The sequence below is a fragment of the Trachemys scripta genome, chromosome 10 (assembly GCF_013100865.1).
Source record: "Trachemys scripta elegans isolate TJP31775 chromosome 10, CAS_Tse_1.0, whole genome shotgun sequence".
Taxonomy (NCBI): domain Eukaryota; kingdom Metazoa; phylum Chordata; order Testudines; family Emydidae; genus Trachemys; species Trachemys scripta.
Window position 1 is genome coordinate 7,140,969 of NC_048307.1, and position 24,409 is coordinate 7,165,377.

General features: G+C 44.0%; 1 protein-coding gene across 4 annotated transcripts in view; it reads left to right on the top strand.

Annotated features, from left to right (window-relative positions):
* Nucleotides 1-24,409, top strand: part of TOM1L2 (target of myb1 like 2 membrane trafficking protein) — a 72,851-nt gene that overhangs the window by 36,895 nt on the left and 11,547 nt on the right. For all 4 annotated transcript variants that reach the window (XM_034782912.1, XM_034782913.1, XM_034782914.1 and 1 more), the window contains exons 4-12: nt 1,629-1,778; nt 6,641-6,775; nt 7,903-8,061; nt 10,359-10,475; nt 13,126-13,259; nt 16,875-16,923; nt 17,447-17,570; nt 19,741-19,858; nt 22,661-22,736. In XM_034782912.1, the coding sequence (XP_034638803.1) occupies nt 1,629-1,778; nt 6,641-6,775; nt 7,903-8,061; nt 10,359-10,475; nt 13,126-13,259; nt 16,875-16,923; nt 17,447-17,570; nt 19,741-19,858; nt 22,661-22,736 (1,062 nt within the window). The remainder of the gene's footprint in view (nt 1-1,628; nt 1,779-6,640; nt 6,776-7,902; nt 8,062-10,358; nt 10,476-13,125; nt 13,260-16,874; nt 16,924-17,446; nt 17,571-19,740; nt 19,859-22,660; nt 22,737-24,409) is intronic.

Consider the following 24,409-nt stretch of genomic DNA (forward strand, 5'->3'; position numbering starts at 1 on the left):
TGTCAGCAAGGCTATTGGTTGAAAAGGGCCTACTGGGTAACGTGGCAGATGAGAATGTGTTTTGGTGGGTGAAACTTGCACTTCCTGAATGTAAGGGACAAATACCATTGACTAGATCAAGGCATAATGTGGGTAGGTGATCTGCATGTGTTTTCCCCTGCACTCTGCCAGCACACTTCAGTCCTCCCTTGCTACATCCTATGCTGCTCCCTCCTTAGCATAGATGGTTGCCAGTTGTGCTGACCTGTGTGGTGGTTGTCACTTGTATGAAGATGACAGTTCTAAATTCTTTTTCATTCTTTACCTAACTGGCTTTGACTCGGTCTCTGAAGATGAAGTGCTCTTGCACTAATCCATTGTTAGCTCTGTCTCCTCCTGGCCACTTCCTGCCCTGGGTTGTCATTCTGATAGCTGCCAGTTAAGGGTTTTGTTGGAGAGAACTAAAATAAGGTGCTAGTGCCCCAGGGAGCAAAATGAGACTGCTTTGTCCATCATAATGTGGATATGGAATTATACGTTGTCTTGAAAAGAGGCTGAAATCTGGACTTGCAGGCCTCAGTGCCCATGTCGTCAGGTGCGAGGACATCAGTAGGAGCAGAAGCTCCTTGGCTATGGGGTCCTGGCAGTTATTCGCTATGGTTATATGTAAATGCTGTGTGTTGTATTCATCTCCACGTGCATCATGTTCGGCACAGAAAAGAGTCAATAGCTGGTGTTCCGTGGTAATTGAATGTCTAAGTGAGAGTGACTCCAGCTAAGTTATGGGGAAAATGTGTCTTGGGGTATAACCTGTCAAATAATTCAAAAGCAGAGTGTTTTGAAGGATTTAAGATAATTTGGCATAATCCCCCTGTAAAACTCTATAACATGGATTGTAAATTGGGGTGTCCTGGTTCAATCACATTTCAGAAGCATTGTCAATGGGTATCTCTAAACCCGACCCTGTGACAGGGTATCCATTTGACATGTCCTTGCTGTAACAACCTATGTGCTGAAATTTGGTGTACAAATGGCATTAGTGAGCAAATGTGAATGAAAATGGCAGAAACTTTTATTTCTTCATCTTGACAATGAGAAAAGTTGGATCACAAAAGTCTCGGGTGTTAATATTAGTGATTTATTTTATCACAAGACAAAAGCTATCAAGAAAGGAAAAAACTTTAATATGAATCACATTTTGTCAGCATCTTTTGGTGCCCAAGGCATAATTTCTAGTGATATTGTCTCATCAGCTGGATCACCCCCTCACTGACTAATGTCCAAAGCAAAGGTCCAAAATTACTAGTGAAAATTATAATGAGAAAGGGCTACATATTTGATCTAATTCAGCTTCAGGGTACATCTAAAGGAAAATTGCTACACTTTGGCTATTAACCAATCGACTGGTTTGCATGGTTCCTGGTAAAGGTGACTGAACATATCAACGAATTCCTAGGGTTGTGTGTAGAGGAGGAAGCTCAGGAGGGGTACTGTGGGGGGGGTGTAGGGGAAAGAAGCAAAAACAGGGTACTAAGCCTCCTCTTCCTCTCTCCTCACCCCCCTCGTGCCTCCTCCCCCCAATGCAGACTCTTTGTACCAGGAGGACTCTTCCTTTGTTCCATCAGAGGTTATTTGTGTTTCTTGTGTAGGTATTGGAGACCTGTGTGAAAAACTGTGGCCATCGCTTCCATGTCCTCGTGGCAAACCGAGACTTCATAGATGGTGTTCTGGTGAAAATCATCTCGCCCAAGAACAATCCTCCCACCATTGTACAGGATAAAGTACTCGCCCTGATTCAGGTATGCAAGTCAGCTCTTCAGTTCTGTATGCCATCTCTGAGATGGGAGCTGTCTTGCTGAGCACTGTACCGTGCTGAGCATGGTGTTAGTGCTAAACGTGCAATGGCAAACCCACAATGAAATGGGAGACCCTAATATATGACATTTAGGGGCAGAACTTACCTAGGGAAAAATGCCTTCTCAATTCTGAATACACAGGATTCTTTAAAGACACCACTTTGGTAGTGAGGTGTTTTTAAGGGCAGCACATCTACTGGTTAGACAGGCGACCTAGAAGTTGGTGACCTATATTCTGTTTCCAACCCTAATTGACTCACTGCGTGAGGTTAGACAAGTCATTTTAGCAGCACATTCTGCTCTCAATGAAATAAATGGGAGAACTTCTGTTGATGATTTTTTTTAAATAGTACAAGATCAATCTTCAATCTCTCTCTGCTCCATTTCCCTGTCTGAAAATGGAACTACTTTTCCATCTTTAATAAGCCCTTTGTACTTCTATAAGGAACATTCATCGAAAGATCTCATTTCCTCTGCTTGCTCTGCAGCAGCAGTTTACTCTCATACTGTTTCCTGAACTGTCAGCTCCTTGCCCAAAGTGGTAAAGGTCAGAAGTGCACATCTGCCACTTATTTGTATGCTGCACAAAACGCCCAACAAAGCCGTGCTAATTTCACGTCCCATTAGAATTGCATGAAGAAACACCGTTGCTGGAGGAAACTTGACAGTCATAGGAAGCTTTATTTGCAAGCTTCTACTAGGCTATTGCAAATACCAGGCAGTTAAAAACTTCGTATATTAAAAACTATATAAAGGTGCTGTGGTGGTTCTTGCTGGGAATAGGTTGACAGGCACATAATGCAGTTTTCAAAACATATCTTTAATTTGAGCGGGGAAACGGGCTACTGAATCTCTAGTTGTTTCTCGGGTGGTACATATTTAAAGCATATACAGGAACATAAACGAAGCCACTAAGACTTACTAAATACGTTGTATTTCTTTAAAACAGGAAATAAATTTGGTGGAAGACTTAGGAGTGGACTGCATAGGTGCTTCAGAAGCCCCTTCGCCCTCCCTTCCAACCCACTGCTTCTTCCATAAATAATGCAACTTGAATAGAACTGTTTAAAAAAGACTCCTCTTAGTCCGAGTGAACCTTCACACGTCCCCTCCCTTCGGTGGGAAAGCCGATGGGTGAGGTCACAGTACAATAATCTGTATTATGTGCTATTAATAGAAACTTCTTAACACCAAAGTGTGTTTATTTCCTTACTAAGGCTTCTACGGTGGTTTTCTAGGATGCTGGCTAACTTGGTACCCAGATTCACGTCGTTTCCATCCATTAATAGAACCAGAGTGGAACAGTGGTTGCAATGTTACCATGAAGCCAGAGTCATTGCTCTCTATAGTTACATATATTTATATCTGAATAGATCTAGTGTGGTGGGGTTAAAAACCTTCATTGGTTTAGAATCCGAAATGTCTTTTGGCGTATACAGAATGGAAATTGTGAAGAGTTGCCTGTGGTTGGCTCCTCTCACAATGTCTTTGTTTTGTCAGAGGTGGTGAGTGACTTTGTTTTCTAGATTATCAGATAATTCAGAGAAAGGGACTACAGAAGTACTTTTCAGCTCCCTGATGGGGACACACAAACATGGAATATCCTGCCTCTCATCCAGCTTTCCTCAGCTTTAAAACTCTATTCTTCTTGTTCTCTGATCCAAGGGGTTGCTGTCTCTTCCCAGCTCCACTCTATTATAGCGTTTTAATGGCCCACACTTCCCTCTTCTGTAGACTGTGACAAAGTTCCTCCTCTATCTTGGTGGGTCCTGCGCTTATTGGTGGATTTTCTTGCCTCAGAGATTCACCATGTGGGTTGGGGAACAGCCCAGAGACCTTCCCCTCTGGAAGAACCCACAGTCCAGGTCAATTGGGAGGTTTGGGGGGGAACCCGGGCCTGCCCTCTTCTCCGGGTTCCAGCCCAGGGCCCTGTGGACCGCAGCTGTCTATAGTGCCTCCTGTAACAGCTGCATGACAGCTACAACTCCCTGGGCTACTTCCCCATGGCCTCCTCCAAACACCTTCCTTATTCTCACCATGGGACCTTCCTCCTGGTGTCTGATAATGCTTGTGCTCCTCAATCCTCCAGCAGCACACCCTCTTGCTCCCAGCTCCTCACACTCGCACCACAAACTGAAGCGAGCTCCTTTTAAAACCTAGGTGCCCTGATTAGCCTGCCTTAATTGATTCTAGCAGCTTCTTCTTAATTGGCTCCAGGTGTCCTAATTAGCCTGCTTGCCTTAACTGGTTCTAGCAGGTTCCTGATTACTCTAGTGCAGCCCCTGCTCTGGTCACTCAGGGAACAGAAAACTACTCATCAAGTGACCAGTATATTTGCCCTCTACCAGACTGCTGTTCCCCACTGGTCTGTGTCTGTCACAACTTATGATTTAATAATAGGGAATTTTAATGCCTATACAAGTGAGGACTAATAGCATAAGCTAGAAGTATGGGAATGTGCTGTGCAAACATCTCCTGAAACAACCCTAGCTGTTATACTCCTGTGTCTTCCCTGAGTGTGGATTGCTGCAAATTGGATGGTGTCTCCATCTTAAAACTAGTTAGGTAGTTTGTGCCCCCTACTGCTGTTGGGAAGCTGTTCCAGAACCTCCCTCCTCTGATGGTTGGAAACCTTCTTCTGATTTCTAGCCTAACTTTATTCATGGCAAATTTTATATTCATTTGTTCTTGTGCCAACATGGTTCTTTAGCTTAAATAGCTCTTCTCCCTCCCTTGTGTTTACTCCCTGATGTACTTGTCAGCCTTCGTTTTGCGAGGCTAAACAAGCCAAGCTGTTTTAGTCTCCACTAATAACATTGGCTTTCCATTCCCCCAATCATCCTCCCAGCCCCTCTCTGAAGATGTTAGTTTGAATCCATCTTTCTTGAACATGCGTGACTAGAACTGTGCACAGTATTCCAGATGAGTTCTTCTCAGTGCCTTGTACAGTGGCATTAACAGTACTACTAGTACTACATTAACTATCCCTGTCAGTACTGAAAATAGCTCACCTGGGTGCTCTAGGTGCTACAGTAATACAAATAATGTTGCACTGACTAAGTTGACCATAACACAAGTAGGGCATGTAGTGTGGCCTCTCTAGTCAACCAACAGATTTCACAACATTTTAAATTTATTCATAGTGTGTCAATTAAAACTGTATTTTGGAAATGTTTTTATAGAATACGGCTCTCGCCTGGATCAGGTGCTCACAAGATCAAATCTAGCAGGGTTAGGGCCTGCACTATGCCACACTGCAACTTTTGGAAATAGGAGTTCAGTGGTTCAGCTATTTGGATGTGGGGTGAACCGAAGTTCCTTCTGCCCGGCTGTGCCACTGTCCAGGTGAAACCTGGACCCCCTCAAAAAAAGAAGCTCAAATCAAAAGGCAAGATTTAAAGATTGGAGATGATTCAATGCAGAGGGAGATCCATACAGGCGAAGCAGCACAAATAAGTGTGTCTCCTTTCTGCAGGGGTGGAGAGTTGCAGAGGAGAGGCCAGATTAGCAGGTAGAAGAGTAGGAAGCCCCAGAGCTAGGGTGATGTGAGCTCACTGATTTTGAATTGGATGCAGAAATAGCTACAGGAAACCAGTGAAGCAGGGGTGCAATTGTCCCTCTTCCTGGGGAACCAAACCACAGTAAGAGCTCTGTGCAGCAATGCAGTGCACATGGGGTGGGACTCGGCGCCTGAGTCATTCTGTGCAATGGCTCAACAGAGCTCACCTGGGGCCACTACAGTTTCACTCTATTAGTTAAGGGCCAATAGAAAAGCAGAGTGGAAAATGCAATTCTATAGAAATGGGTTTAAACTGCCTCTCATGTAAATTACAAACATCAGGACAGTCCAAGATTGGTTACTTCTGCAACAAGGATGCTTCTGTTGTAACTAAGGAAGCTTCCTTGAAACTGACCTTTCAAACCGGAATGGCTCTTGCCAATTGGAGATAGTTTCTCCTGCTGAAATGAGATTGGTGGAACTCCCATTGCATCTGAACAATCAATGCAACTAATTTACTGTAACAGTACTGGGAAGCAGAACTGTTAGCCTCCGAGAAATGATGGAGGTATATAGGGTACTAAATACAATTTCCTAGAAGTGAGCAGAGTAAGAGTGTAAGTCAAATACTTAATCTTATTTTTAATCTATTTTATCCTTGATTGAAATGATGGCTGAAAACTTTTTTGGGGTGAAAATAGTCAAAGTCTATTTTCAGAAAATGACTACATGGTGAGCGTTCGTGAAGAACTTTTTCCAATCTTACCCACATTTCTCTGAATAGCTCTCTAATTTAACAGTAGTTCTTTTCTTTCCGTGTGGCTTCTTTCATATGAAAAGCCATGTGGATCAAACTTTTAATGAAAGTATGGTCTTTTGGAATATGACCCAAGAGATTTTCGTGTGTGCACTTAGATTATCCTTTGCCTTTTATTACATTTCTTAGGAATTTTACTTAAATTGCTTCTGTCTCAAAGTTTATTGCAGGGCTAGAGTTAAGTATGAGGACAAATATCAATGTACCACCAAATATAACTAAACGAGTGCATTAACCGCTTCTGCCTATGTAATTGTTATGTGGGACTGCTATCCACTGTGAATCCCCATTTATGTTCTGTTTGATGCTTGACCATCTGGGTAGAAACCCAGAATCTTTCAGATAAGCTGGAATATTGAATGTCTCCTTTGAGACTGAAATGCATGAATGCGTTTCTGGTTTGGATGAGTCTCGTGTGACAGAAGAGGTAGAAGGGAACTTACAGATCACATGGAAGTCTTATGAATAATCCTGTATGTTGTTTTCCAGGCTTGGGCAGATGCATTTCGAAGTAGCCCCGATCTAACTGGAGTAGTGCATATTTATGAAGAACTCAAAAGGAAAGGGATAGAATTTCCTATGGCAGATCTTGATGCTTTGTCTCCAATACACACGCCACAGAGGGTAAGCTGCAGTGAAGCATTTTCCAGGGTCATATGAATAATTGGATACTACTCTTTTAACTTCTGCTCTTTTCCTCAGCTATTGACTTTATTAAACTTGCCCCAAACTTTCTCAAACCTGGATGGCCTTTGTAATAGTAAAAGGGAATGGAAACAAATAAGGGAACTTGGTTGACAGGCTGATAAACTACTGGCGTCCCCTTGTGACAAACATCAGCTAAGAACAGAATGAGTTTGAAGGAGTTTTATACACTTATTCTGTACTGAATATTGTGATGTGTCACCAAACTGCCACACAAACGTAACTAATCTGCTCAGGACCAGCCCTGGCAGGATCTATTGTTGAGTTAATTATCTCTCCCCCAGAGAGGACAATTGTTTCTGTTGATGATATGGTGGCACTGCCTTCAATGCATCTTGTGCAGATGAACAAAGAAGGCCTGACTTTCAAAGGTTGCAAGCCAGTGTTCTGCATTTTGTGTACTTTTTATTTTGCTTTACGCAATTCATGGGGGACATCACGAGAAACCAGTAGACGTCCCCCACTTTCAAAGGTGCTAATCAACCACAGCTCCCATTGACTTTGTGTGAGCCGCAGGTACTCAGTACCTTTGAAAGTCAGGGCTTACAATCGACTCCGCTATTACTGTTGGAAAGTAAACTTACCGATTGCAAATATTCAGACTGTTCACTGTGAAACTATGTGGCAATGCAATAATATAGCTGCACATTTAAATACACAGAGAAACAGGAAATGCACTTACGGTTGCGACAGCAGAATAAAGTACCTGCAATGTGCGTGTAGCAAATGATTTTGTAAAATGTGACTTCGTTTCTAGGCTACATTTCTTTCACTCTCTGACCCTTGTTTTTATTTTCCTTCTTGCCTTTCTTGTGGAGGAAAACTGGAACTAAAAGTTATGGATTGGGACAGAAGAGATTAACGTAGCTTGTCATTGCTATTCCACATTTGTGCTCTGATAGGTCAGCTTGTATTCCAGAACAAAAATGGACCTTTTCCTGAAGGTGGAGCTATGGCCTGTATTTGGGCATATTGCCTTAGGGTTGATGCAAACCAAGCACTGTCAGCATTCAGCATTTGAACCCTTTCTTTTTCTGGCGTAACAGAGTGTTCCTGAAGTAGATCCAGCAGCAAATATGCATGGGTCCCAGTCCCAGCAAAAGACGAGCACAAGTTCCTACTCATCCCCATCTCCAACTGCATATTCAGCTCCTCAGGCCCCACCTCTGAATGTGACTGGTCCCATCACTGCCAATTCTGAACAGGTACTGGGCTGTAATTCTGGTTATTTCAAGTGAATAGGTGAGTAAGGCTCTTAGCTCAGCAAATCAGCCTGTCGTCATAGTCACCTATTTTAATTTTTCTGAAGGTAAGTTTCAGTTGCAACCGAGACCTGGTTTTGTCTAGTGACCGTTTCTCCTGTTGTGGATTGCGAAATCAATCTGCTTTTAAGGCTGTAAGAAAGTTGTGATTTTTGTTGTGGTTTAAAAGTTATGTCCGTGATCGGTTAAAGTTGCAGTTCAAGGCATGTAGCCTGCCTTCCAAAGCAGGGCAGCAGCAGAGAAGAGATATTGTGTGTCCTGCTTGGTTCTCGAAGGCAAGCGTGGCAGTGGGTGGAGTGGGCCAAATTTGAGTGGTGGTGTGACCCTGTCCACTGGTGCGACGCCATTTGCTCAGATTACACCCAGCCATCCTTCTGCCATGTCGGGAAGGGAGAGCTGGCCTAAAGTGATGAGTGGCTTTGCGACCTGGTGCAGGGGATTGTAGCATCGCTCAAATTTGCGGCAGCTGTAAAAGGTTTTAAAAGGTATTAAAAGTTGTGGCTTCCACAACAAAATGGTGGGCTGCAATTTTCTTACATCTGTATCTATCTCAGGGTACGTCTATACTTACCTCCAGGTTCGGTGGCAAGCAATCGATCTTCTGGGATCAATTGATCGCGTCTTGTCTAGACGCGATCAATTGATCCCGGAAGTGCTCGCCGTCAACGCCGGTACTCCTGCTCTGCGAGAGGAGTACGCGGAGTCGACAGGGGAGCCTACCTGCTGTGTGTGGACCCGCGGTAAGTACCTTGTAGTTCTAACTAAGATACTTCGACTTCAGCTACATTATTCACGTAGCTGAAGTTGCGTATCTTAGTTTGAACTGGGGGGTTAGTGTGGACCAGCCCTAAGATACACACATGTGAGCCCTATTGCTGTAGTATCTGAGCATCTCAGTCTTTTAATGTATCCATCCTCCCAGCCCCTGTGTGGTAGGTAAGTCTTACTATTCCCACCTCATGGATGGGGAACTGAGGCACAGAGAGACTAAATAACTTGGCCAGGGTCACAAAGAGAGTCTGTGCCAGAGCTGGGAACTGAATTTGGGGCTCTCAAGTCCCAAGCTAGCCCCCTAACCATTGGCCCATCCTTCCTGTGAGATGAAATGAATGCAACTCCAAAGTGGAAAAGCCCTGATCAAAATGCCTCCTTTTCCCCTCATCAGTCTGCATTTTGAGAGAAGAGTGTTATGTTTTGTAGCATAATTCGGTTTAATTTAGCTGCTCTTCTTGTTTGCTTCCATGTTTCCATCTGAGTGTTAGCACAGCTGGCTTTGTCATGGTGATGAATAACTAAACTTGGCAGGATTTGATTTCAATCCACAAAGGTCAGTAAACGTCGATTTCAGCTGACACTGAAATCGACAGGAAAAAAAATCAATCGGTAACAGTTGGTGTGCCTGCAGGGAGAGGGTTCCCAGCCCTGCAGCAGCACAGAGAGTCCTCTGCAGTCCTGCTGTCATGGGAGTGAGGGAGCAGAGCCGCTGGGGCTCCCTGCACTGCCACAGGGCCGATGAACCCAGACTCTGCAGGTGCAAGGTGCAGGGAAGTCTGCTGTCCTGGCCCAGAGAAGCAGAGACCTCCTGGCCAAGACTGCGAAGAGTTGTTGTCCTGGGCCACCGCGGAGGCCACCTTGCTGCTGAATGGCTCCATCCCCAGGTAGGAGCCATTCAGCAACAGGAATTTCTCCCCTACAGCCAGGGACTCTTTGTGGTCCTTGTGACTCTGGCTGGGGGTGTCTGTTCTGCCCCACCAGGACCACAGCCTTCCCCACACCTTGTGCCTTGTGATTCAATGTCACCAGCCTTCTGGCAGCACAGGGAACCATCTGCAACCCGGCTATTAGTGCTGCCCTAATCCCAACCCTGCCACCCCTTAATTTCCAGCAACTGTAAAAAGAAAAATGGTTAAAAATTAAAAAAAAGTCTTAAAAATAAAACTGAATATTAATTGTTGAAATTGGAGAAAACAAAAATCGAATTCTGCCAAGCCTGTGAATTCTGCCACGTCCTTCATAGCTTCTTTCTTCATCATCGATCTAAAATGTAATTACTCTAGATAAGTAATCTTCTTTATGATGACATGTAGTAGCCTCTCTGTGATCTCCAATGACAAGCACCAGATGTACTGCTCCCAAGTCAAATCACAGAAGCAGGGGAGCTGCAGAGCGAGTTCTTAAAAATGTTCTGCTTAACACTGAAAGGTAATATGGCCCTTGCTTTCCCTCCTCCCCAAAAACAGATCGCCCGGCTGCGTAGTGAACTGGATATTGTTCGTGGGAACACACACGTGATGTCTGAAATGTTAACAGAAATGGTTCCTGGACAGGAGGATTCATCAGACCTTGAGTTACTACAGGTAAGTGTGTTTTCCAGCAAATCTGTTCCTGCAGCCGGGCATAATGGGGTTTCCTTTTCCTACACTCCACTTCAGTTCCTTGGTTTGCCTGGTTCTGTATTGGAGGTGTGCTTGTGTCTGGACTCCTTAACTGGGCAATAGTCTCGCTTTTTGGATGCTGTTGTGCAATTGAGGTATGTGATGAAACACTCAAGGCAACTTCAGTCCTGTTCTGTGAACTTTGCGTGCTCCTTAAGCTTTCGCTAATGCTGTGATATGGAACCCGATGAAAGGATGGAAATTGGAGGAAGGCCTAAGCTATCTTACTTCAGCAAATACTCAGGATCATCTTTGTAACGGCAAAGAGACCCAAATCCTGACAGAACACAAACCTATTCTCTGTTCCAGGATGGATTAAATTTTACCAAGGGATACTGTCGATTCCTCGTCACTTGAAATCTTTAAATCCAGACTGGATGTCTCTTTCTAAAAGGTTCTCTAGCTCAACCAGAAGTTATGGGCTTGATATGGGTTTGTTCTCTGGCTTGTGCTGTGCATGTCAGACTAGATAATCATAATGGCCCTTCTGGATCTGAATCAACCGTGTTCCAGATGAGCCAGCCTTAGTGTGGGACTAAGTTCATCTCCCAGGCTGCATGTCTTGTTCCCCAAGCCAGCAATGGTTAAGGGCGCTACTGGGGCAGTGCACTCAATTTGGGGGCAGGCAGGTCGCGCTGTACAAACATGAAGTAAACAAGGTCTCTGCCCTGAGAAACTGATGAGCTGACCTACCACCTCCGTCCCTGTTCCTGTAGTTGTCTACTTTGGAAGAGAAGGCATCGTCTCATCATTGGACCAGTGGGAGGATGGGCCCCCGCCCGAGTGGCACAGTGGGAGCAAGGCAGGGAATTGCTTTCTGTGATGCACCAGAGTTTGAAGTTGGTCCAAAAACTGCTCTCTCTGATGCAGCAGCAGTGTGTGTTGTCTCGGAGCCATCATGGCAGCTGATGAGACACTTTACAATAGATAACGAGCCTTTCAGCTACTAAGCCGATTGGATTGATCAAAACAAAAGCAGCTTCCAGGACACCGTGGCAGACCAAAACCGCACAGAACCATTTGTTTACATTTATAAACCACCACGAAAATCCTGACCCAGTGTAATCTCCGTCTAGCTCTGAGGTTAGAGAAATGATCACACAGCGAAGTGTGACAGTAGTGATTCTTTATGCAGACTGGTTCTCTCCAGCTGATGCAGCCTAAATCTGGGTCACCGAGGAGAGAGACTATTTTTGACTTTTAAAGAAGGAAAGGTGTGAGCTGGATACTTGTATGTGAAGGACTTCTTGCTTTGAGGTTTTATATAGTCGTGCTTCTTAAATAGTTCCTGACATTTTCCTCCACAATTAAATGTAAACAGTCTGCCGAAGAGCCAAGTCTGAGCAGAATAGATAGAGACTGTCAGCCCTATCCACTGTGGCAGCAAGCAAACCTCTGAAATGTCACAATCTGCTTCCAAAGTGATGGGATCAAAACTGACATTGGAGAACATGTTCCTCAAGCTGTTAAGGCAGCTGGATTGCATGAAGTGAAATTTATCCAGAGCTTAGAATGTCAGAGCAAGCAAGGAAAACAAACACGTTTTGCTTTCATCCCAAAGGTTATGTACCAACAAGTCATCCTTGTTTAGTGCGGAATTTCCTCTCTGGGGAGGGGTGGGAGAAGAAGTGGGACATGATTTGGTTGAAAAGCTTATGCTCATTGGAGAAATACTGGGGTCTCGCCAGTAGCGTCAGGCAGCTCTCCTGACATGTTAGTTTTAACCTCTGGTCCATACAATTGCAACCCTGTGCCCTCTGTGACTGGCAGAGGCAAAAAGAGTATACCCATTAATTGGTGATGGCAGAGAAAGCAGGAGATCACCTAACTAGGCAAACTAGAACCCATATCTCTTGGGGTGAAAGACTTCTGCAATGCACACATCTATGCAGCCTAGCCTTTAAGGTTCTCTCCTTAATCACTCAGTGCTCTGGGTTACATCTCATCAGTGGACACACTGACCATGACGAGACTCTACTATTTGGTGTTGCGTAATACTACTATCCAGAATGTGTCTGCATGTAGTTGAGCAATGTGTGTAGTTTTTGTGTTTGTTTCCATAATACATAATATTTCATGCTGTGTGCCTCCTCTTTCCCAGCTGCTGGGGTGTTCCTTTTTCATTGTGTCTAGCCAAACCAGTGGCAAATACCAGTGATCGCTTTCCCAAGCCCCACAGGACAATACCTTTGGTGCTTTGTGCTGCTAGGCAGAAAACCCGGTGTCTCCATTCTGGGAGGCCCTGGCTGTAGTATGCTTACTCTCAAAAACATTTATGAAAATAATCCATAGGTATTTAATTTTTAAAAAAGCTTTGCCATGTATTTATGATTAAAGAAGAACTGGACACAGAGTCATAAATAGGCCTTCAAGTGTTTTAGGCCATGGTCCTTCTGAAGTGTGTGTTCTCTTGGGTGGCATTTAATCTTCCATAATCCACATTGTGTTGGTACTTCTCAGCTGATTGAGAACACTGAGCCACTGATGCATGTGGCTGCAAACAGAGCCCAAGCAAATATACTTGTTCTTCACTGGTTATCGTAATACAGGTGTGTGCAATTTATTTCCTTAGGAATTGAACCGAACCTGTAGAGCTATGCAACAGAGGATTGTGGAACTTATCTCCCGAGTGTCCAATGAAGAAGTCACGGAGGAATTGCTGCATGTGAATGATGATTTAAATAACGTCTTCCTCAGATATGAGAGGTGGGACACCTTTTCCAGTAGTCCTATTTACTCCCACATGTTGGGTTTTCTCACAAATGGAGGACAAATTGTTAAGCAACCAATAAGATGAAACACAAAGCAAATGGGAGGAACTGGACCAAGAAACTTGTATGAAGAATTCATATGTTCTCGGTTGTGATTGGCCTTAAATTCCTCCGTGTCCCGCAGAAGGCTTCCAGATACTGGTTTTAAAAGCTGCTGAGATTTTTTTCATAGCCACTGAATTTTGGTTTCTTTTAGAATCGCAAAAAAGAGAACTGATTTGAATGTAGCTGTGTCTTCTCAAAGCACTGGGTTGTAAAAGTTGCAAATAAGGGCTGGGCTCCTACCTTTTAAATTCAAAACCAGAAATGTGGTTTAAAATTAGGAGACTGATTGCTGTTACATTACATACCCTACTAACTGTAGCACTCTTGGGGGAAAGTTTAATCTTTCCCTGACAGATTGGTGCAGGAGGCAAACCTATTAAAAAAAGGATGCTTGTCTCCCCTACTGATAACACAAGCCTCGTTTATAAAAAGCTTTTTAAAAATAATTTAGACTCTAGCTGTGTGATTTTGTGCTGTCACAGAAAAACTGCACATTGATGCAAAAAATCCATATCCCCCAATCCATTTCACCTAGTCTTTTGCACCAGACTCTTCACAATTTCCAAACTAGAATTGTTCCTCATGCTCTGAACTGGGACAATTCAGCACTTGTGAGCAGGATTTTACAAGTAGCCATGTGTAAATGTCTCTGATTAAGGCTCAGAATGAGACCGATCACCCATAAAATGGTGAAACTTCAAACATTTTTCTCCATCTCGGATCTCACTTAATGGGGGTAAGCTTCTTATTGCATTTTACACCTAAAGGTCAGCTGCACAGTTGAAAAAAATATTTGAAAAGAGCAAATAAATTGCAGAATCACTGCGTAGGTTTGAATATTTCAAGCATGTGAAAACCAGTTTATTCTCCTCCTCCGTTACTCAGTGTTCAAAATTCCAGATGTTGGTTTCTGGCGCCGCTGAGGACATAAAATGCAATCAGTGGATGCAAGCAGGAACTGACTTCTTGAATTTGGGGCTTGTTGGTTAAGAGGAGTAAGTGGCTTGTAAATCTTTCTAGTGAGAAATGTGTGCTACTGTGGGGATGCTTTCATTTTTGGGAGCAAGCAGAGTGGGACTCGATATTTCAGAGAAGCTGAGCATGTACAGTCTCCACAGACACTTACAGAAATCTGGGCCTAAACTTCCCTTTGTTTGCACTTAATTAAAAATGTAGCTTCCACTGTTAGTTTAAGAAATCTTTGCAGTTCACTCGGACATTGTCCTGCTGACAGAAGACCCATGGTATTGAATTAACATGCACAGGTCCGGAATTTCATTCCGGGTGGAGAGGGTTGAAGTTTCTAATTGATCTTTATTCAGAAACAGGCTGACTTTAAAATGTTTTGTTGGGTTTCATAGTAAGGAAAGAGGATGATAGACTGCTTTTGTAAAGGGAAATCATGCCTTGCCAATCTATTAGAATTCTTTGAGAGGGTCAACAAATATGGACAAAGTGATCCAGTGGATACAGTGTACTTAAACTTTCAGAAAGCCTTTGACAAGGCTCTGAAGCAAAGCAAGCACTCATGGGATAAGCTGGAAGGCCCTCTCATGGATCAATAACTGGTTAAAAGCTAGGAACAAAGGGTAGGAATAAATGGTCCATTTTCAGAATGGAGAGAGTTAAATAATGGTGTCCCCCAGGGGTCTGTACTGGGACTAGTCCTATTTAACATATTCATAAATGATCTGGAAAAAAGGGTAAATCGCAAGGTGGCACAATTTGCAGATGATACAAACCTACTCAAGATAGTTAAGTCCCAGGCAGACTGCGAAGGGTTACAAAGGGATCTCACAAAACTGTGGGACTGGGCAACAAAATGGCAGGTGAAATTCAATGTTGATAAATGCAAAGCAATGCACATTGGAAAACATAATCCGAACTAGACATATTAAATGATCGGGTCTAAATTAGCGGTTACCACTCAAGAAAGAGATCTTGTAGTCAGTGTGATAGTTCTCCGAAAACATCCACTCAATGTGCAGCAGCAGTCAAACAAGCTAACTGAATGTTAGGAACCATTAGGAAAGGGATAGATAATAAGACAGAAAATATCATAATGCCTCTATATAAATCCATTGTACGCCCACACCTTGAATGCTGCGTGCAGATTTTGTTGCCGCATCTCAAAAAAGATATATTTAGAGTTGGAAAAGATACAGAGCAGGGCAACAAAAACGAGGGGTGGGGAACAGCTTCCATATGAGGAGAGATTAAAAAGACTGAGATTTTTCAGCTTGGAAAAATATGAAATCAGGTCTATAAAATCATGACTGGTGTGGAGAAAGTAAATAAGGAAGTGTTATTTACTCCTTCTCATAACACAAGAACTAGGGGTCACCAAATGAAATTAATATGCAGCAGGTTTAAAACAAACACAAAAGGAAATATTTCTTCACACAATGCACAGGCAACCTATGGAACTCCTTGCCAGGGGATGTTGTGAAGACCAAAACTATAACAGGGTTCAAAAAAGAACTAGATAAATTCATGGAGAATAGGTCCCTTAGTGGTATTAGCCAGGGTGGTTAGAGATGCAGTCCCATGCTCTGAGTGTCCCTAGCCTCTGTTTGCCAGAAGCTGAGAGTGGAGGACAGGGGATGGATCACTTGATGATTCTCTGTTCTGTTCATTCCCTCTGAAGCACGTGGCATTGGCCACTGTCGGAAGTCAGGATACTGGGCTAGATGGACCATGGATCTGACCCAATATGGCCATTCTTAGATCTGCATGAGGGCAACCCTGGAGAGTAGGGAAGATCCATTTTTAGTGACTGTTAAGGCTTAGTCTGGGCCACAGACATACAGCTAGTGGAAACAAATGACCCTGCCCAGCCAGGCTTTTTCCTCTAATCAATCTATTTTAGCTGAAGTGGTTTATTTTGTGCTGGGGAGTGTCTGCCTGGGCATTGGCCCTGAGCAGCTGCTGAGTGCTGGGGAGTGTTTAGACAAGGGGACGGACCCAGGAAATGTTGAGAGAGATGGGGGTTTGCAGCAGCACTGAATGTACTGTAACGCGCTCCTTGGGCAGAGCTGTGCTAGGGTGCTGCTCTGCAAAGCAGGAAGTGCTTGGGGAGGGGCGTGTACAGAAGTTTTTCGGGTGATGGGGAGCTCTTAGATGGGAGCAAGACTTGTTAGTACTCAACTCTCCGGTCAGGGGTATTACCCTTCTGGCTCCAAGTTCTCCTACCCTGTTTCTTCAGAAAATCCTTTCAAGTGGCGGTTGACGAAGGGAAGCTGTGCAGCTTCCTTCACGCTGCTTACCCTGGATGTACTGGCCTCTATGTGCTGAAAGAGCAAATTAGTCAACACCATCCCTGCTGGAGCCCAAGAACACAACCTCTGTAATAGTTTCCTTTCTTCATTCATAGCAGCTGGGAGATCCCACCAGAAGCCAAGGAAAGCTATCTTCACCCTCGCTGACGTGTCCTGGCTTTGTCTTGAACTTGACTTGCTCAGAGTGCATGTGTGGGTTTGATAGTCTCTCTTCTGTTTTATAACAGGTTTGAACGGTACAGATCAGGCCGTTCGGCACAAAGCGCCAGTAATGGAGTAAGTATCCAGTTCACCTTCTACAGTTGTGGTCCACTCAGAGGAAACTTCTGCCAAACACACGCTGAGTGTCGGCGTTGTGTAACGCTAGTTATGGTGAAGAACATTTCCATGACTGGTATTGAATGTACAAAATGAGGTGAAAGATAGAGGCCTTTTGGGGCTCAGCTCTTGCTATTACACGGCTCCGAAGCTAAAGGGGGGTGCAGAAACAGAAGGCAACTTAACTAATTCTGAGGTAATAGAGGAGATGTGTGAGAGGTTTTTCAAGGCTGTTGGATGGGATAATACCATAAAATCAAGCCAGATGTTGAGCCTATACTGACAGTGACCCAACATGATAAATATCTTTTCTGTCTACTTGTGTTGCATTCGTAGTCTAAAAGCCTAATTAAAATACTCCCATTTGCAACAGCTTTCCACAGAGGGCTTTTTTTAGGAAACATCCATCATTCTCATTTTATTTTGTCTGTTATAATTGCTTGGCAGGAAGTATAACCTACCATCTTGACTGTCCCAACAGGTGCTGAGTGAAGTGACGGAGGATAATTTAATAGATCTGGGCCCTGGTTCCCCAGCTGTTGTGAGCCCAATGGTGGGGAGCACAGCACCTCCAACTTCACTTTCCTCGCAACTTGCAGGGCTTGGTAAGTACCTAGTTTTTAAAGGGCAGATCAGCATGGAACAGTAGCTGCGTACGACTAGTCCCAAGCCACTCTGTGGTGGGCCTACATTTGGGTCATTGGATTAACAAGTGCCTGTATTTTATTTGAGGTAGTAGTTACTAGTAACAGTCTGGTGACATTAAGAAGAGCTGTGGGTAAAAAGCATTGTCCAGCGGTTAGAACAGAGGAAAAGGAGATGGATATGGGCTTTAGTCTGTCACAGATTCACTCTGTAACCTTGGGCTATTCACTTAACCTCTGTGCTTCCATTTTCCTATCTGTAAAGTCTGGATATTACTCATTTACTTGCTCCAAAGGGGTTTGAGGCTTAGAAGCACTTTTACAAACATTAATAGAAATTCTCGGATGAATGGTTCTATCCAAGCACAAAATCTTGTGTTTTAAACTAGATGACAGGGCTCTTGATCTGGTCATTCCATTTGACCTCTGCATTGGATTCCCAGCCAATTTAACAACGGAGAGAAGCATTAGACTAAGAACTACAGCTGAGAAGACTGGAATCCTTGTGCAAAATAGCTGTCCTCTTCTGAGCCTTAAATGAACAGTACTGAACCTTACTCAACAGTAAATATTTCAGCGTGAGCATTTTTCAACAAAGAGAAATGCCAACATTTGGAACTTGGTGTTCTGTATTAATGCAAGGGACATTGGGGTTTCAAACCAATTAAAATATAAAATTTGTAAAACATGGTGAAAAGATTAAAAAACAAACAAACCCCAAATCATCACTGATAAAGTTTGCAGGTGACACAAATGTTGGGGGAGTGGTAAAAGAAGAGAACAGGTCACTGATACAGAGCGATTTGGATCACTTGGCGCAAGCAAACAATATGCATTTTAATATAGCCAAATGTAAAGTCATACATCTAGGAACAAAGCGCTGCCAGCTTTTCTGCCGCCCTAGACGGCAGAAGGTCCCGCCCCGAATTGCCGCCCTGCACAGAGGCGGCAGAAGGTCCTGCCCCCGAAATACCACCGCAGTCGCCGCCCCCCAAATTGTAGTGCCCTAGGCGACCGCCTAGGTCGCCTAATGGGTTGTGCCGGCCCTGCAAAGAATGCAGACCATGCTTACAGGATGGGGTACTCTCTTCTGGGAAGCAGTGACTCTGGAAAAGACTTGGGGTCACGGTGGATAATCAGATGAACATGTGTAATGCTGCAGCCAAAAGGGCTAATGTGATCCTTGGATTTATAAACCGCGAAATATCGAGTAGGAGTAAGGAGGGTTATAGTACTATTTTGTTTGGCACTGGTGCAACTGCTCCTGGAATACTGTGTCCAGTTCTGCTGTCCACAATTCAAGAAGGATGTAGGTAAATGCTCACTGAAAATAATGCACACATTTTTAACAGGCTAATTAACCGTTGGAACAACTTAACAAGAGTTGTGGCAGATTTCACCATCACTGGCCAATTTTTAAATCGAGATTGGATGCTTTTCTAAGAGAGAGGCTCTGGTTCAAACAGGGAATTAATTCTGGGAAGTCCTTTGCCCTGTGTTACACAGGAGGTCAGACTAGATGTCACAGGAGTCCATTCTGGCTTTATCATCTATGAATCTATGAAAATTGTTTCAAATTAGCTATGTGGCTGTGATTGCTCCCTTATCACCGACAGAACCATGTGAAACCAATTGAATCTCAGTGCAAATTCATAATACAGAAAAATGCAAATGACTTTTTCTCATTCCATTAACTTTCTTCGTCTCCTCACTTTCCCGCATTTGTTTTTCCTCATTCTCTCCCTGCCTGGGTTCTCAAAAACATAACGAAACTGGGGGATGGGAGGAGAGAAGGCAGCTTTGTACTACTTAGGCGGTATAGTCTATATCATGGTTCTTGAGAGATGGGAAATCTCTCTCGATGCTACTCAGAGTAAAAACTCTGCTCGTAGTTACCATGTATAAACAGGACTGTGGCTAGTATAGTTTCAACCCTCTTGTGGACAGGGCCCAGAGGATGTCTCCTACACACTTCATCAGTCTCAGTGCAACATTGACTCATCTACTTTTCACTGTAACTAACCTGTATTGCTGATGATTTCTTGTGTATCCTCGGTATTCCTGACTGGTACTTGATCACAATTCACTATTCTATTGGTCCCTTATACTCTGTACTTTGTTGTTGTTGTAGATTTGGGCACAGACAGCGTCAGTGGAACACTCAGCTCTCTTCAACACTGTAACCCTCGAGACGACTTTGACATGTTTGCGCAGACAAGAGGCAGTTCCTTGGCTGACCAACGGAAGAGGTAAATTGGCATTTGATTTTAATGCTCTTTATCCCTAAGGAACAAAAATGTGAGGCCTCTTCAGATCAAAGTGATTTTATAGCTCAAATGATGTGGATTTTTGTCCTCTGACTTCACTTAATCTAAATTTTCTCCTGCTGGATTTCATCAGATTATTTGGGTAGGTGGAGAGAGTGTTTTTATAGGCCAAGGTCCACTGTAGATTGGTTCAGTAATTTCAGGTGCCATCTCAGTTCACCTCTGAATTTCCAAGTCACCTAAAAACTTAGGAATTAAGTCACTTAAATTATTTTTCTACACAGTGAGGGTGTGGGAATTAACCTCCCCTAAATAACCCTGAAGGTATCAGAGCATGAGAGTCAACTTTGGGAGACGAGCAGTGGCTTAGGGTAAGTCTATACTGCAGTATAAAAACCCGTTGCTGGCCCATGCCATCTGCGTTGGGCTCAGGCTGGGGTGCTGTTTATTTGCAGTGTAGACATCCACAGTCAGCCTGGAGCCCGGGCTCTAGGACCCTGCAAGGTTGGAGGTTCCCAGAGCTCAGGCTGCAGCCAAACTGGAACGTCTGCACTGCAATTAAATAGTCCCGCAAGCCCAAATCAGCTGGCACGGGCCAGCTGCAGGTGTCTAATTGCTGTGTAGACATGCCCCCCTTAGAGTCTTTCACCTATAGGTCATGGCTTCAAATCCTGCAAATCCAGTCTGTAATGACCAGTCGTTATCGCCTGGGCCTGGGAACTGAATTACCATCTCACACTTAGGGCTGGTTCCTGCTACTCCAGATCAAGGTATGTTGGCTGGGCACCATGAAGAAGCTCCCACGCTTTACCTAGTCTGTAGAAAACAAGACTTCAGCCTCCAGGGCTGCAGATCAGGCACCTTTCCAGACACTAAATAGGCATGAATATTTTTAATGGAAAACTAACCCACATTCTTCTGAGAGCTTTTGATCTCTCTCAAGTGAGGCTCATTAAGAGGAGACTGTCAGGTATTTTTGTTTCATGTAACCCTTCTCTAGGGCTCTCCCTGGTTTCAAATTCAAGGAAATACAGGTAGTATCAGAGATTGGAAGCGAGTCCAAGTATCACAGTAGGAACAGCACCAATATCCTTCAGTGACAGGCACCTTAGAAATGCAGCTAGATAGCATCCCATGCACCGTAATTACCTTTCTCAGCTAGTAACTACCCACTGCATTCTATTTGTGCCTGTTTTCTCCAAAAAAATAATCCTCGTCAGGCAGAGACCGGGCCTGGAAAATCACAGCTATGAAGTTACAACTCAAAGGTCCTTAAGAGCAGGAGGGCCTAAGCAGCCATAAGTACGGATGTCCATGCTGCTCCAGCTGTAATAGAAATATATTTGATCAGTTTAGCATTTTAATTTAGAGTTGCTAAATTAGCACTAAGGGTTTCTAAATTCACACTGAGGTGCTAAGCCTGGGGTAAATACATAATAGTGGGATCTAAATCCAGATCCCTTACAGGGTTTCCATTATGCCCGTTGTACTAAATGAAACGTGAAACTGCTCTTCTCAGCCTGCAACTCCATCTCCGTGTATGGGAAGTAATGGAGCAAAGAGCACGCTGAAATCCATCATTTCAGAAGGGAGGATTATTGTACCTTCATTAGCTCTTATGCTGTTAAAATAGAGCGAAGCAACTCCCTAAAGATTTGGCTGTAGCTTATTCTGCTGCTGAAGCAAGGCAGAGGTGCCACAAGGACTCCTCATTGTTAAGGCAGAGACTGTGGATTGCAGGCCCTCAGGCTGGTAGAAGCAGGCATGCCAGGGAGAGGTGTTTCACTAAGTCAGGCATGTAGCACCACCCAGTGGCTAATTTACAGGTAGGTGTTGGTATCGGCTTGAGAGAGTCGATTACTAGTCCTTGTGCATGAAGGGGAAGTGATAGTAGTGCTCCCTTAGCTTAATAACTATGATTATGATCCTTTTCAGTAGCAATTTTGCTTATCTTTTTAAATACCCAGTAAACAGGCAGCAGATCTGGTGAACTGAGCTAGTGGGTTTTCCTGCATCTTTGTTTCCTTATACCGCTTGTTGATTACTGTGGCCACCTCCATCATGACCTCCCCATAACTGGTAGGACCTTCTTTCCTACCCATTATCTGATGAGGTCATATCTCCCCTTCCCTCCACTGGTTCCCCCTTCACCACATCATGTTCAAGCTGCTTGTCACCACCTTTTAAGGCTTCACAAGAAACGTAAGTGCTCTCTATCCAGTCCCAGCATTTTGTGCGCCCTCCCTTCCCCCCGCTCTACCATTGATGACTGCTTCCAAGCCCCATGTGCCTGTTTCTGCCCAGTCACCTTCAGGCATTCTTCTGTGCTGTCCTCTGCGTTTGGAATGCCCTTTCTGAGCTGACCTCCAAAGCCACCTGAAGGCTCACTTCTACCATGATAACTGTAAGAAACTTGCCGATTTAAATCTCATTCTGTCTCAAAAAAAACCCGAAACTGTTTGCTCCATTGTACTATGCCCTAACCTTCAGTAAGTAACTTGGTAATCATATTTGATGCCTGTTCAGCCTCCCCTCTCGATCCCTACTCTGTCTCTTACACATCACATGTTGCATCATATCTGAAATCCATTTGTAATCTCCTCGGGTCAGAGAATGTATTTTTATCTGTACTGAGAGGCACCTACTGCACTCAAAAAAATGATATGCTCCATGCTAGTCTCAAATAAAACAAGCGGCAGACTAGTAGATTAGTGCCCAATGCATTTGTCCTGGCATTCAGTGATGGCTGGATTTGCATCCGTTCTGTTTGTTCCTTTGTTTCAGTGTGACGTATGAAGATCCACAGGCTGTCAAAGGACTGGCATCTGCTCTGGATGTTCGAAAACAGAATACAGGAGGGGTACGTCATTGCTCTGAAACAAGCACTCCAGCACAAAGCTGGGAGCATGGCTTGCAATGCTGCATCTGTGTCTGAGTTAAACTTTTCATTTGGTATCCCACCAATGATTCGCAAGGGACCATTGTCCAGTGCGTGGATGCCAGTGAGGGCCATTTTGAAAGAAATATCAAGAGAGCACGTACTTGCTTTGTAACCATTCCTAAGGAGAATTGCTACTTAGTGTAATCAGTATAGTGGGTGAATGCTTCTGTAATCTTGCAGTCTGCCTGGATGTCTAGCTTTCTGGGAGGAGCCGCTGCAGAACTGAGTGTGGGTAACCTTCTATGAACGCTGATTAATTCTTGTCTATGAAGGTTAATACAGTTGTGCAGAAGGAACACACTCTGTCTGCAGTTGTAACAAACTAGATAGTAGTGACTTAGAGGGAGAGATCACACTGGGTTGCCTTTAACTCCTTTGGCCAGCCCCATCTAGGGATGTGAGCTGAGTAAGGAGCAAGTGAAATTCTCAGATATTCCCTTAACCCCTTTTCACCACTATGTACTCTCACAGTTGTCAGTATAAGTCTAGTGACGGCTGAAGGAGTTCAGAGCCTCCGCCTAACCTGGCTTCGTATTGACCACTAGGGAGCATGGAAGAGCCAAGCAGCACACAGCCTTCTCCACCAGCTGAGTTGCATCTCCCCATCCCCTCTCAATTCTCTCACGTGCTGGCAGGTTGCAATCTATTCTGAGGCATCTGGCCAGCCCAGCGAACTTTCACTCTGAGCCAGTGAGAAATGGGAATGAATGTTTGTGTGTGAGTCAGGCCAGGTGTGCCCAGCTGCTGCTTAGAGTATTGAGAACAGAATCTTTAATCCCTTTTTTGTTGCTGGCTAACTTTGGAATTCCCAATGGTGAGTGCTGATGTGAGGCCCAAGCCCTTGGCAATGGGGGCTCTATTCCACTGGTGGCTAAGGGGTTAGTATCCTTAATCGTTAGCAATCATCTCGTTCTTATTTTATACCTGCTTCAGGCACTTCCGTCACCTGGCACTCACACCAGCATAGCTGTTACTTTGCCTGAAGCGTTGTCAGTTCAAAGGACTAGGTCTGAACTAATCTGACTGGTCAAAGTATTGGGAAGCAGTCAGTCTCCTGGACTATTGAACTTTGGGCTGTGGGATGTCATTACAGCTCAGATCTTCACCCTCTTTTCAAAGGTCCCGAAGACTGTACCACGTAGTCAAAATAGCCCATTTTATGATTGGTTAACATGGGCACTGCTTGTCTGGGAGGAAACATAAACCTTGAATAGCTAGGAGACAAAATACACTTTACAAAATGATGCAAAGATGTTGGGCACTGCTACTTAGAGGTGATAAAAATGCTAATAACGTCTAGAAGTTATCAACCCCTGTTGGTGTAATAAGAGTAAAGTTGTTGGTAGCTCCTTGTTCTCTATAAACTAATGTGTGGTTTAATTAGGACAGAAGGCTTAACTGAAGGATATTTCACTTATAGGGCATCCAGGAAGGGGCCAAAGCCTATATCAGCACATTCTTCTTAGGCTTCTCATTTTAATGAGGTTTTCTTACATTAAAATTCTTCTCATCAAACTAAAGTAGTAAAGTCGTTCTCAAATGGTGGTCCATGGAGAGATGGCTGGTCATAGGCAGTTGACTATCCTTGTTTT